Here is a 13,657-nt window from a genome sequence, read left to right as displayed (position 1 = left end):
GGGCAAATTAACGGTGACTTCCTTCTTGTTGTTGATGTTGTTGCCATCATCATAAAGTTGTTTGTTAGCAGTGGGCAATCTTTTTTCCCCGGCTTAGCAAAGTGGGCCCCTTGGGCCAAATATGTCACAGGTGAGCGAATCTGGCAACTTGTCCGTCACCGACATCACAAGGTTTCTCAGGGTCTGGAAGTCGTGAAGCACCAAATCCGAAGGGATGGAGGGAAGTTGGTTAAATCCTGCTGTGTTGGCTGCATTGACCGGGCAGGGTCAACTAGGTATGGTTTGGGGAAAGCAACCTCGCAGGCTAAACTGGAGGGCCAAGATTGGACCACAGGTTAGATGTGACTCACCCCTCTTCTAGTGTAATTGCTAGAAATTGAAGACATGTTCAGGTATTCACCTAAGCACCAGTCTTTCTGTGTTGTTCAGGGAAGGTCTTTTTTTTACTTTCGCCGGGTGCTAGTAAACAAACATATGAGACACAGGAATCTAAGTACCGTGTTTCTCCTAAAATAAGACACGTCTTATATTTATTTTTCCTATAAAAAAAACACATCGCGGCTTATTTTCGGGGGATGTCTTATTTTTTATTAAGCATGGTACAGCATTGTTACTGTAAGTATGTTACGGGGCTTTCTTGCGCCGCCCGCTGAGCCCACTGCTGGGTCCCTGGGCTTGACGCGGCGCGGTGCGGCGTGGTGCGGCGCGGCTGGGGCTGCTGCCGGCTCCTGCCGGGTCCTGCGGCTTTGTGCGCCACCTGCTGAGCCCACTGCTGGGTCCCTGGGCTTGACGCGGTGCGGCTGGGGCTGCTGCCGGCTCCTGCGGCTTCACGCGCCGCCCGCTGAGCCCACTGCTGGGTCCTTGGGCTTGACGCGGTGCGGCGCGGCGCGGCTGGGGCTGCTGCCGGCTCCTGCCGGCTGCTGCGGCTTCGCGCACCGCCCGCTGCCGGGTCCTGGGGCCCGTTCAGTCGGAGCTCGGCACGTCGCTGTGCTGGGGCTCCCGCTGGGCTGGGGCGCGGCGCGGCGCGCGCTGCTGCATTTGCCGGCTCCTGCTGGGTTGGGTAGGTACCGGTACCCCCAACATGTCTTATTTTGGGGGGATGTCTTATATTTTTTTGCCTTTAAAAGATCGTGCCATGGCTTATTTTAGAGGCACGTCTTATTTTAGGAGAAACACGGTATTGGGTACAACAGTGTTTCCCAAGCTTGGGTCTCCAGCTGTTTTTGGACTACAACTCCCATCATCCCTAGCTAGCAGGACCAGTGGTCAGGGATGATGGGAATTGTTGTTCAAGTTACAGCAGGGCTGTAAGCTAAAACTGCCACATTTTGCGTGGGGGAGGGGGCGTGCAGTATGAGTGAATGGTAAAGTGCCTTAACTTTCCCCTTAAATGGAAGCGTATAAATTTCAGAACAGGAAATGTGCTTTTGACAATCGAAAAAGGAATAAAATAACAGCATTCTCTCTTTTCCTCTTCCAGCATCACTCCAAGGATTTTTATGCCTCTCACTGCAGAGGGTTGGGCTAAGTGTCCCTTAGGGTGTCCGTTCCAACCCTACAATTCTATGATCCTTTTTGGCATGTCCAGTGTTTATAAGCTTGGGTTTTTATAAATGACACACAACCCAGTCCTCCAATTGACTGGGTCTGGGTTGGAGAGGACTAGATGCTTTCTCTGGGTGCCCCTCGTAGCAAAACGCTGCAAAGCACAGACAAGCCCAGATCCATGCATACCAGTAAAATTCCTGTAGCTTGATCATGTTTGCACAACACCATTTTGTGGCGTCTTCAGGATTGCACAACTCTTCTCCTCACCGAATGAATGAAGATGGGGAGGAAAGATTGCCTGTTGCCTTTGAGGGCAATTTCTGAATGGGAGAGCTAAGCACAATAGTCACCCCTTGGAAAACTCTGGATTTCAATTTCCCTTTTGCAAAAGGATGCGTTCCCCTCGCAGGATTGCCACCTTTTGTCCCTCAGGAGGGTTCTTCTGCCTTTTTGCAGCTATGCCCCATGTGCTGTGGGTTCCTAGGCAAAACCCAAGCAGTCCAGGAAATGAGCTGAAACTTTGCTGCATTTCTTTCCTTCTTTCTTCTTGTTGTTGTTGTTGTTTAGTCGTTTAGTCGTGTCCGACTCTTCGTGACCCCATGGACCACAGCACGCCAGGCACTCCTGTCTTGCACTGCCTCCCGCAGTTTGGTCAAACTCCTTCTTTCTTATCCTATCTTTAATGCTTCCTGCTGTCTGACCTGTTCATCGGTTATCTTAGCTCGTTAAAAACATTGCACATTGGAAAAATATGTGTCTTATTGTGAATATCAGTGCTTATAAAACCCAAACAGAGGGAAACTGCACTGTTTTGTTTTTTTTAAAGGCACAATCTCTCTCTCTTCACCCCTCTTCAAAAACAATGGAAGCAAAACAAGCTTCCTGCTCTGGGAATTTTGCTTTTTTACCCTTCTGTAAATTTTAATCAATGGATTAAGTTAGCTAAATCTCATCAGGTGAAGCGAGGTCAGGTTGCAGCTCAACGTGATTTCCTTTCTAGCCAGTGGAAATATTTGTAGGACCACCAACAGAGCTCCCACTTTCGGGAAGAGGCCAGGAAGGTGGAGGTAGCCCAGTCAAAGGAGGGGATGGGTTCCTTTCAGGAGGTCAGGCGTTCTGCAGGCACTTCGTGGCATTTGGCTGCTTCTTGCTGTGTTCAAAGAACTTTGGACCTGCTCAGAGAGACACACTGCCTGTAGGGATAACATTTCTGAAAAATCTGGCAACCTTAGCCTCCTATACAGCGTAGCAGAAAGAGGTCCACCTCAATGAAAGATAAATAAGGATTAAAACCTCTGAGGGGAGATATTGCAGTTGAGGAATAAGCTATCAGTTAAGGGGAGTTTGGCCTTTCTGCAGAAGCTACAAGCCTTTGTTTCTTCCCCGGACCCCTCTTTAGGGAAAAGCTGGCCTGAATCATGCTTTGCAGGGGAAAGTGAGGAATTCTCGGCTGGCAAATTGCCATGCCAGGTTGCGTATTGCTCCTCAGTTTCAGGGCTTATCCACACTTGCCTTTCCTCAGATCTTTCCACGAACAGTCTGCGCTCCATTTCCAAGCATCCCTTTCCTTCCCCCTCTGGAGCATCCCTCCCCTGCAAAAACCAACCACCATCCTGCTCTTTAAAGCTCAATCGGAACAAACAGCAATCAGAGACCTGCTAAAGCTACTTGGTGACTTGGAGGGCCACAGAGAAACCCTAGGCAGCTCGTTGGCCAGTCTCCTTCCATCCAGACAGCCCCCGACTGTCAGTTCAGCAATGCTGCCTGAGGCCAATTGCTCTCTGCATCCTGTTTTGAAATCTTCCCTACATTCCTGGCAAAGATACGTCTGTGTACAAAGGACGTCTCTTTTTGGGACCCCATGACATGCTTTGGAAACCATTTCTGACATGCCTGCTTGTCACTGTGTGGGGGGAGAGGAGGTCACGGGTGCTTATCTCCCGGCATTGCAGCTGCTTAACAGTCTTAAGGACAGAGAGGGTTTGGCACTAGCTGCCTCTCTGTTGTTGTTGTTGTTGTTGTTGTTGTTGTTGTTGTTATCCGTCCTCCTACAGACATCATTTCCTCACCTTCTTAATCTGGTAAGGGCATTTTATGTCATGGAATCACAGAATTGTAGAGTTGGAGGGGGTCCCCCAAGAGTCATCTAGTCCATCCCCCTGCAATGTGGGAATCACAGCTAAAGAATCCCTGACAGATGGCCATCCAACCTCTGAGGAATTCTGTTCCACTGTCGAGCAGCTCTTACCTTCAGAAAGTTCTTCCTAATGTTTCATGGGTTATCTCCTTTCTTGAAATTTGAATCCATTGGTTTGGGTCCTCTTCTCAGGATCATTGGAAAACAAGCTTCCTCCCATCTTCCATGCAAAAGCCCTTCAGATATTTGAAGGTGGCTCTTATCACCTCTCAGTCTCCGCTGGAGATGCCGGGCAAATTTCCACCCATGGGGACTGTTAGCTCACAGAGGGGAACTCCCAGGTTGTCCTAGAATCATAGAATGGCAGCATTGGAAGGTAACCCAGAGGTCATCCAGTCCAACCCCCTGCAAGACAGTCTGCTCCATTATCAACCAAGTGCCTAAGACCACCGAGAGTCTCTTGCAGCTCTCCCTCTTTGCTGTGCTCGCTGTTACCAGCTCTCCCTACCCTTCCTTGGATGAAGCAGGGCTTGCACCTGAGTAAACACACACGAGGCTGGGCTCTAAATCTGCTCTTTTGGGTCCTTGCAACGCCTTCCATACACATCCCACCCCTCTCTTCTGAATCCCCCTGCTCTTACATATTTGCAGAGGAGAGTTGTTTCAGGATCCTGAGCTTTCCTCAAATTCTGGGTGACCGGAATTCCTCCAGGGAGACAAGCACCCTCCTGTTTCACGGGAAACATTGCAGCCTCATCTTCTGGCGCCACAGGAGCCCTGAGCAACAGGAAGGTCCACCCAGGAGCGAGTGGGAGGGAGGCTTTTCCTGTGGAGAGCTAGGTTGAATGCAAAAAGTGGGGAGGAGGATGGGACCCCAAGGAGCTGAAACACCCACTCCGTCCCTCTGCAAAGAAAGAGGTGCCTTTCAGGTGCCAAAGCGAGGAAGAATCTTGGCCTTGAAAACATTGAGGACCAGGACAAATTCTGCGTTGACAGGTGAAACCCAGGCTATTCTGAGGGAGCATCTTGGAAGGAAGGAGACGCACCTGTCAGGGATTCTTTCGCCTTGATTCCTGCATTGCAGGGGCTTGCACTAGATCACCTTTGGGGATCCCTCCCAACACTACACTTCTATGAGAGGAATCCGGTTTGGTCTGAGATTTTTTTTCTTTTTGAAAGAAAATCGACTCCGTTTGCACACACACACCCGACGAATACATGGATCAGAAGAGAATTACCCTACAGATATTGCACTTCTCCAAAGTGGGTGGTAACAGGTCTCAGCTCAAAAAAACATACCAAAATGTCTAATGTTCTAAAATGAAGCACATTTTGAAATGCCTGCATGGAGATGAAATACACAAGTTATTTTTTTCATACTTTTTTAAAGATGCAAATTAATGTGGAAACAGGATAGCAGGGACTTGTCAGTAAACACAGGCAGGATTGAGACAGTCTGGGTAAACCACCAGTCCAAACCACAGGACCCACGTGCTGCTTGCATGATGTTTTCCATACCAGGAGTGGATCTGGATGTTTGGCTGCAGTGGATGCTTGTAGGTTGCAGAGAGTCTGCTTGCTTCTCCATCTCGGCCAGTTTAGAATAATTGAATTGTAGAGTTGGAAGGGTCCCCAAGGGCTCATCTAGTCCAACCACCTGCAATGCAGGAATCGAAGAGTTGTTTAGTCGTTTAATCATGTCCGACTCTTCGTGACCCCATGGAGCAGAGCACGCCAGGCACTCCTGTCTTCCACTGCCTTCCGCAGTTTGGTCAGACTCATGTTGGTAGCTTCGAGAACACTGTCCAACCATCTCATCCTCTGTCGTCCTCTTCTCCTTGTGCCCTCAATCTTTCCCAGCATCAGGGTCTTTTCCAGGGAGTCTTCTCTTCTCATGAGGTGGCCAAAGTATTGGAGCCTCAGCTTCAGGATCTGTCCTTCCAGTGAGCACTCAGGGCTGATTTCCTTAAGAATGGATAGGTTTGATCTTCTTGCAGTCCATGGGACTCTCAAGAGTCTCCTCCAGCACCATAATTCAAAAGCATCAATTCTTCGGCGATCAGCCTTCTTTATGGTCCAGCTCTCACTTCCATACATCACTACTGGGAAAACCATAGCTTTAACTATATGGACCTTTGTCGGCAAGGTGATGTCTCTGCTATTTAAGATGCTGTCTAGGTTTGTCATTGCTTTTCTCCCAAGAAGCAGGCGTCTTTTAATTTCGTGACTGCTGTCACCATCTGCAGTGATCATGGAACCCAAGAAAGTAAAATCTCTCACTACCTCCATTTCTTCCCCAGTAGTTAACCAGAAAGGAACTTATTGGTTTGACCAGTTAAAGTCTTATTCTGTTGGGTCAACAGCCCCGCGGCACCAGGTTGTGAATTCCTCACCTGGCAAACGCTCCAAATGACAGGAAAGGAGATTCTGACTAAACATCAGGAGGAACTTTCTAACAGTAAGGGTTGTTTGACAGTGGAGTGGAACTCCCTCGGGAGCTGGTGGACTCTCTTTCCTTGGCGGTTCTCAAGCAGGAGTTGGATGGATTCTTCACCAGTGCTTCCTGCAATGCTGTGGGTTGGACCTTTCTATGGTCCTGCGATTCTGTGATGCTATGGGGTGATGGCTGTTCTGCTTCTGGGCACAATGCAAAGTGCTGGTTCTTTTACAGATCGTGGAAGGAAGGCCTGAAAGCTAAACTTCTATAAACATCGTTGTGGCTTCTTCATTTCAAGGCGCTTGACTCGATGACCCTTGGGCGTACCTTCCCCCTCTCTGATCCTGCGATTCATTGGAGGCTTTCAAACAGAAGCTGGGTGGCCACTTCCCAGGGATTGGTTGTCATTCCTGCATTGCAGGGGGATTGGGCTGGATGGGCTTCCAACAGTTCAATTCTATGGTTTTGCGACTCCAACCTGGACCCAGTCATGGGAACTAATAATTCCAAAACCGACAGTCGGGGTTCATCCAGCTGCTCAAGCAGCCTAAGCCTGGTCCCGTGGGGTGGGGTTCTGTGATCCGAGAGGAATTGCTGGAGGGCTTGCTTAGAAGCCAGCATCTCTTGTTTGGGACCCAGGCAGCTGCCTTCCACCTGCAGACTGACCCCGGAGAGAGAGAGAGGGAGGGAGGGAGGGTGTCTTCTTTTTCTATGCTCTCCGCAACACCCACAACGCTGTTGCTGCCTTGCATTGCGATTCTGTGAGATCATATTTGGCGCATGCTGTTCACTCTTCCTGTGTGGGTGGAAGTTCCAGGCAGAGTCCTTGGTTTGCTGGTGCTGAGGCCCCAGGGCAGGACAGCACTGCCGATGGATAAATGCTGCAGTCATGTGTGCAGGATGGGATGGTCCGGACTGTTCCCAAGCCTTGCGGAGAGACATCCTTCTGAGTGTGGCCTCTTCCGTCCTCCTCAAGGCCTTTTATTTGTTGAACATGCCCATCTGCTGGGCACAGATGGCTGTGCTCTGCTATCCACAGTTGGAGGCAACGATGGTTCTGAATCCCGGTTGCTGGAAACTGCAAGAGGGCAGAGTGGCTCTTGAACTCGAATACCCGCCTGAGAACAGGATGCTGGACTAGATGGGCCTGATCCTGCAGGGCTCTTTTTATGTTTCATTAATAGGTCTCAGGTTGTTTGCTGTGACAAAGCCAGATGGGGAAACTTCAGTTGTAGGGTCCTAGAATTGTAGAGGGGGGTGGGGGACAGATGAGTGGGGAGGCAAGCACACAGGGGCTGTCCCCAAGCCATGGCATGTTGTGTGGTTGAGCAGTAACATCTGAGTTGTGTCTCCATGCCTCCTTGCCTCGGCTCAGCTGAGTGCTTTGTCAAGTTTTTCTAAATGCCCACCTTGACCATGGCATATGCCGGCATTGTTCTTGTGTCTTTATTTGCTTTAAATAGTAAAATAGGCAGTCCTGTTCAATTTGTAAAATAATAAAGAGGGGGAGAGAGGGAAAGTTAGAACTGTAGAGTTGCAAGAGACCCCTGAGGGTCATATAGTTTAACCGCCCCTGCAGTGCAGGAATCACAAATTTGAAAACATTCCTACATACCCAGGCATTGGTTAGGTGCCTATCAAGCTACTCTGTTTTACTTCAGTACAACCTCACTTCAGAGCATTTGACAATGGAAACTAATAAGTTTAAAAAATATATACGCAATAAATGACACCCTGCAATGCAGAAATCGCAACTGAAGCATCCATGACAGATGACCATCCAACCTCTGCTTAAACCCCCCCTAATTGATCCTTCCTAGCCTTTTGCCTGGGAAACATATGTGTGCCTAGTTTTTGGGGTGTCCCCTTTTTGCCGTCTTTCCCCCACTGCCTTGTTTTTGGGATCAGTGGTGTGCCAGGGGAGGCTTTTTGGATTACATTGAGGCTAGAAGTTAAGACCTAGTGAGCAAGTTTTACTAGAATTACCAACCTCCCTCTCTGGGAAAATAATTTGATGCATATCCTACTTTCTCACAATTGTGTTCATGGAATTCTTGAGCTATGATCCCTGCATTGCAAGGGGTTGGACCAGATGACCCTCGGGGTGGGGGGTTGCAAAACAGCTTTCAGGCAGATGCAGTATCAATTCGGGACAGTTTTGCAACAACATTGCAATCTTTGCTTAGCAATATAAGCAACCAAATATAAACAACAACCAGGAACGGAAGACTTACTGTACTAGCAACATATTGAAGTAGCTGTGACAATGTGATCAAATGCAAACAGCAATACAACAAGCATGGAGACCACAACCCAACATGCAGATGGGAACTAAATGCAGAGAATTGCTCCCTTGATGATGGCTTGTCTACTTGATTCATGAGCTGCGGTTAGTAGAGGATGCTGCAGCACAATTGGTGACAGGAGGGAAGCCTTGGCAGCACAAACCACCTGTGCTCAGGGATCTACACCGGTTGCTGATTTGCTTCTGGGCCAAGTTCAAGGTGTTCCTGCTAAAACCCCGAACAACTTAGGATCACTTTACCTGCAAGATTCCCCGTACAACCACTCAGCCGCTTTGATCAGCAGAATTGGTGCTGTTGCAGCTGCCACATGATCCCCGTTCCAAACTTGCAATTCCTCGATCTTTTAGTGTAGCGGCACTTAAACTTTGGAACTCCCTGCCCATTGATGCCAGGCAGGCGCCCTCTCTGTACTCTTTTCGGCACCTGCTAATTTTTTTTGTTTTTGTTTAGGCAAGCCTACCCAGATGTTTAGATAGCTTGTGCGAGTTTTAATCTGTTTTTAGTCTGCTGTTATTTCAAAAGTCTGAAATTATTGTTGGCAACTCTCCTAATTGATAATTTGATTGTTTCATCTATTTTTGTAAACTGCTTTGAGTGGTTTTTTTGGTTTTTGGTAGTTGCTGCAAGACTAGAGGTAACTCAGAAGGACAATTAAATGGCATTTTGGAACCTGTTTACATCGGAATTCCCATACATCCATTCAATTTGTTTTGTTCTAATATTGTACAGGATCAATAACATTTGCTGGAATCTCAGTACTGCCTTGCAGTGGGTTGGACTAGATGGTCCTTTGCCGGGGGGGGGGGGTGTCCCTTCCAATGCAACAAATTTTACAATTCCTTGAACAGTTTGCTTTGTGATGGGGGAAAGGGTCCGAATCCTGGACGGTTCCTTCGGAGATAACAGATCTCTTGCTGTTTCTTGGCTTGGACCACTTCTTGATGCTGATGTCCAGAGAAGCATTTTTCACTTGCCCCACCCTGCATTAGAATGCTTTGATTTTTTACTCATTATTTTATTTGCGTGTGCAGCTATGGTACGAAAACAAACCCTGTTCCGACCGGCCAGAGGGAAAGGCAGATTTCTTCCTCCTTTCCTGCCCCCTTCCCCGTCCCTCATCCATTGCTTTGTGGAACAGCAGGAAGGAAGTTCACATTTCCATTGCTGATGTGAAGCAGAGTTCATCAGGATCCCAGGGCACGTCTAAGCAACACACCCTGTTTTCCTTGCTGCTCTGGAATGGCTGCCTGGCTCGCCTTGCAGAGATCCCAGCCTTGCCTCTCTCCAGGAGCCAGCAAGAGAGCTCTCGCCTGGGTCAGTGTCTGCATGGATCCCAAGAGGCCATGCAGCGAGTTGATCAGGCCTACAAAGCTTCAGCTGTTGTATCCTGGGGGTCCGTTCACCTTCAGGGGTGATCATGAACCTCCAGGATGCTCTGAAAGGAATGACAGAAGCCCTTTCGTGGCTCCCTTGCTGACTTCTTCCCAATGCTCTTTGTGGATAACAGATCTCTTGCTGTTTCTTCCTTTGGTGAAAGTGTGTGCTATGTATGGAGGGGTGGCAGACTAGTCCTTTGCAAAGGGATGATATCTGTGTGGTGGAATTCACTGGGTCAAGTCCTTGTTTTGCAAGTGAAAAGAGGAACTGATGTCCGAACAGTGGGAAAAAATGGGGGTGGCCAGCTCTCTTCTCCAGCTAGTACTCAGTTTGTACATATATCTTCCTGGGGTGGGAGGAACAGACTCCTAGAATCATAGGATGCTAGAGTTGAAATGGATCCCAAGGATCATCTAAGGCAACCTCCTGCTATACAGGAATCTCAGCTAAAGCATCCATCACAGAGGGTCATCCAACTTCTGCTTAAAAACCTCCAAGGAAGGAGAGTCCATCCTTTCCACTGTCGAACAGCTCTTACTGTCAGGAAGTTCTTTCTGATGTTTGGTTGGATTCTCCTTCCTTGTAACTTGGAGCCATTGGTTCCATCTTCCAGGTGACAGCCCTTTAGATATTTGAAGATGGCTATCATATGTCCTCTCTTCATCCTTTTATCCAGGCCAAACATTCCCAACTTCCTCAATTGTTCCTTATCCAAATCCTTGGTATCCAAAGCCTTGATCATCTTAGTTGCCCTTCTTTGCACTGCTCCCAGCTTGTCAGTATCCTCCTTAAACTGCATACCTGCCAAGTTGCTGTCAGAGAAATAAGGGACCGGGCGGAAATAGCAGACCGGAAGTTGCGCTGCCGCCATTTTGGAACTGGGCAAAGCAGCATCAAAAGTCGCTTCTGAGCATTCTCCGCCCAGTTCCAAAATGGCCGTCACACCAGAATAAACCGGGGGAAAACAAAAACAAAATCTGTTTTTTCAGCTAGGAACAGCTGGAAAAACGGGGATTTCCCGGGGGAAACGGGAGACTTGGCAGCTATGTTAAACTGTGGTGCCCAGAACTGGACACAGGACTCCAGGTGGAGTCTGACCAAGACTGCTATGACTTCCCTCAATCGAAACACTAGACTTCCATTGATGCAACCTAGAATTGCAAGCTACCCTATTCCCCTCACAGAGCTGTGTTTCCCACAGAGGTTCAACGATTGATTTTTCTTCCGAGGGAACTCTGGGAATCGCAGCTCTGTGAAGGGAATGGGGGTCTCCTGATAACTCTCAGCACCTTGAACAAACTACAGTTCTCAGGGTATTTTAGGGGGAAGCCGCGATGGTTTAAAGTGGTATCATAGCGTTTCAAAATGTTTGGTTCCTTGTTTTTACTGGAGACATCTGTCCGCAGCTCCTCCTCAGATCTGTCCGTTTGCTCTCTTACAGAGGCTGAGGCTGCCAAGGCCTGTGACTGGCTGCGAGCGGCTGGCTTTCCTCAGTATGCCCAGCTCTACGAAGGTAAGAGAATCAGGACTGCATGCAATTCCTTTGGGATGAAGTGGGGAAGGGGAGGCCCAGCCAGACACCCAGACTGGTCCACCCATGAATATTCAACCACCACCACTGTGACTGTGTGGTTGGCTGGTCCACCTCTCTTGCTGTGTTTATTTAAGATCCACCCTCCCTAGAATTCCAGGTGAGGTCCCTCCTCAGATGGCTGCCAGTAAGATATTATGGAATCACAGAATGGTATAATTGGGGAGGACCAGCCTAACCTGCTTCAGTGTAGGAATCGCAGCTAAAGAATCCCAGAAAGATGGCCACTCATCCTCTGTATGAAAACTTCAAGCGAAGGACAGTCCTCCACTATCCAAGGGGAGTGTGTTCCACTGTCGGGGCAGCTCTTCCCGTCGGAAACCTCTTCCAAAGCTGCTGCAGCCACCACATTGGTCTCCATCTGAGACTGACTGAGCCAAAGGAAGCGTCAGGCAATGTCTGCCATGAGAAACTCTTTTACATGAAGTTTGGGGGAAGAAATGTAGGAAACCTCCCATTCCGGCTGTGTTTGTTTTGCTGCCCGCCACCCTGTGGAGCATGCAGCCACTTCTTCTCAGAGGGGTTCTTTCCCTCTTCTTCTCTGGGAACCACCCTAGTGTCCCCACTTTAAACCCAGATGGAAGTTTTTAGGGGTTTGTCCATGTCTTCCACCTCCACCCAAAGGGCCAGCTGGGCTTCTGTTTTTCTCCTGCAGTGGATGTTTGGTGCCCACAGAGACAGAACCCAGCAGTCCTCCTCTCAGAGGTTCCTGATGGCCATCTGAGTTGGACTCCTGCCCCCTCCCTGACAAGACATCCTCTTGCTCACTTCCTGGCTGGCATTGAGGAAGGTGATTCTGTCAAAGATAGGGGATCTTGGCCATCTTTTCACTGCAAGTTTTCAAGCACTTGGGGATTCTGGGCTCATGCATGCTTCCTTTTGTGCTGTGTTTCTAGTGTCCAAGTGGTTTTTGTTGTTGTCCTGGCGCTTTCCCTGGGAAAACCCACATTTTTACAGCTGAAACGGAGCAAACGGCAGTCTGTGGAAAACCCGGTTGCCATTTACTCCAATTCAGCAGCAAAACGCAGGTTTTCTCGGGGAAAGTGCTGGGACAAAAAATAAAAATAAAAAATGCCCAGACACAGACCTGGAACCTCCAGACCTGTGCCTAGACAGCGTGGAGGAAAAGTAAATATGCACGAGCCTTCTGATTGACAGCAAGAATCATAGAAGGGAAAACAGAGAGGTAATATGAGAGCCATCTTGAAATATCTGAAGGGCTGTCCCACGGGAGATGGTGCAAGCTTGTTTTCTGCTGCTCCAGGGAGCAGGAGCAGAACCAATGGTTTACAGTGACAAGGAAGGAGATTCCAACTAAACCTCAGGAAGAACTTTCTGACAGGAAGAGCTCTTCCACAGCCACTTGGATTCTTCCTGCATGCCATATACTTTACAATGCAAACCATACACAGTGCAGGGTCTCCGGGCTTCCTTTTGTTTCCTGTCCGCACATGGCAAGGGAGAGCCAAACAAAAGCCTGAGCTCTGCCTTAGCTGGAGGACAGGAGAGTTACGGGGCCAGGACAATCGGAGGAAGCCCCCAGCAGCAAAGCGCAGCCAGCCATTGTGCGGGTCGGATACCTCCCCTCCCAGCACGTCCGCGCAAGACAAGACTGGCTGATAGTTTTTCAGGCTGCCTGTTTGTGAGGGTGGGGTGCATATGGGCCTGTTTTTGTTTGGTTTTTTAGAATTGGGGAGGTCCTAAGGTGCTTGAAGGCTTCTTTTGGGATGTGTGCATTCTCCTGATGAGAACAAGCTTTGTTTTGAAAACAAGGAACGACCCACAATACTAGCCCTTCGTGTAGGAATAACAGAAAAATAGAATTTTAGAGTTGGAAGGTACATCAAGGGTCATCTAGTCCAAGCTGCTGCAGTGGGGGAACTTGAAAGCCAGGGGGGGAAATCTGAGGGAAGACCGCTTGGCTGGAGAAAAACAGGACCAAGTAGAGCTTCATGGGGTCTGAGAGGCACCATGTCACTCCTCAGCCCTCCCAGTGGCTACTATTTTCTTCGCTCTTGCTCTGCATGCATTTATTTCTCAATTAAACAAAAGCTGCACACCTCTTAATGGCAAATATGTGGTTTGCAAACAAAGGATTCGTTTAAATCACACATACACACGTACAAAACACCAGTTTAAATTTTGGAGTTCACGAAGCCCCTAGTCTTCATTACAAGTTGCTCTCTTATGTCCTTTGGCAGCATTAAGGACTAGAAACTTGCTTTGTATTAAATGAAAGCTGAGATTTGCAGGGTGCTGAA

At 48.6% G+C, this 13,657-nt stretch overlaps 1 protein-coding gene across 2 annotated transcripts in view; it reads left to right on the top strand.

The window, feature by feature from the left end:
- The window catches only part of STARD8 (StAR related lipid transfer domain containing 8), a 72,892-nt gene that overhangs the window by 39,848 nt on the left and 19,387 nt on the right, over positions 1-13,657 (top strand). For both annotated transcript variants that reach the window (XM_088671807.1, XM_088671806.1), the window contains one exon: positions 11,247-11,318. In XM_088671807.1, coding sequence (XP_088527933.1) covers positions 11,247-11,318 — 72 coding nt within the window. The remainder of the gene's footprint in view (positions 1-11,246; positions 11,319-13,657) is intronic.

This window comes from Zootoca vivipara, chromosome 6, assembly GCF_965207765.1.
Source record: "Zootoca vivipara chromosome 6, rZooViv2.hap1.1, whole genome shotgun sequence".
In the NCBI taxonomy this organism is placed as follows: domain Eukaryota; kingdom Metazoa; phylum Chordata; class Lepidosauria; order Squamata; family Lacertidae; genus Zootoca; species Zootoca vivipara.
The sequence above is the reverse complement of the archived record's forward strand: the minus strand, read 5'-3'. Positions and strand labels throughout refer to the sequence as shown.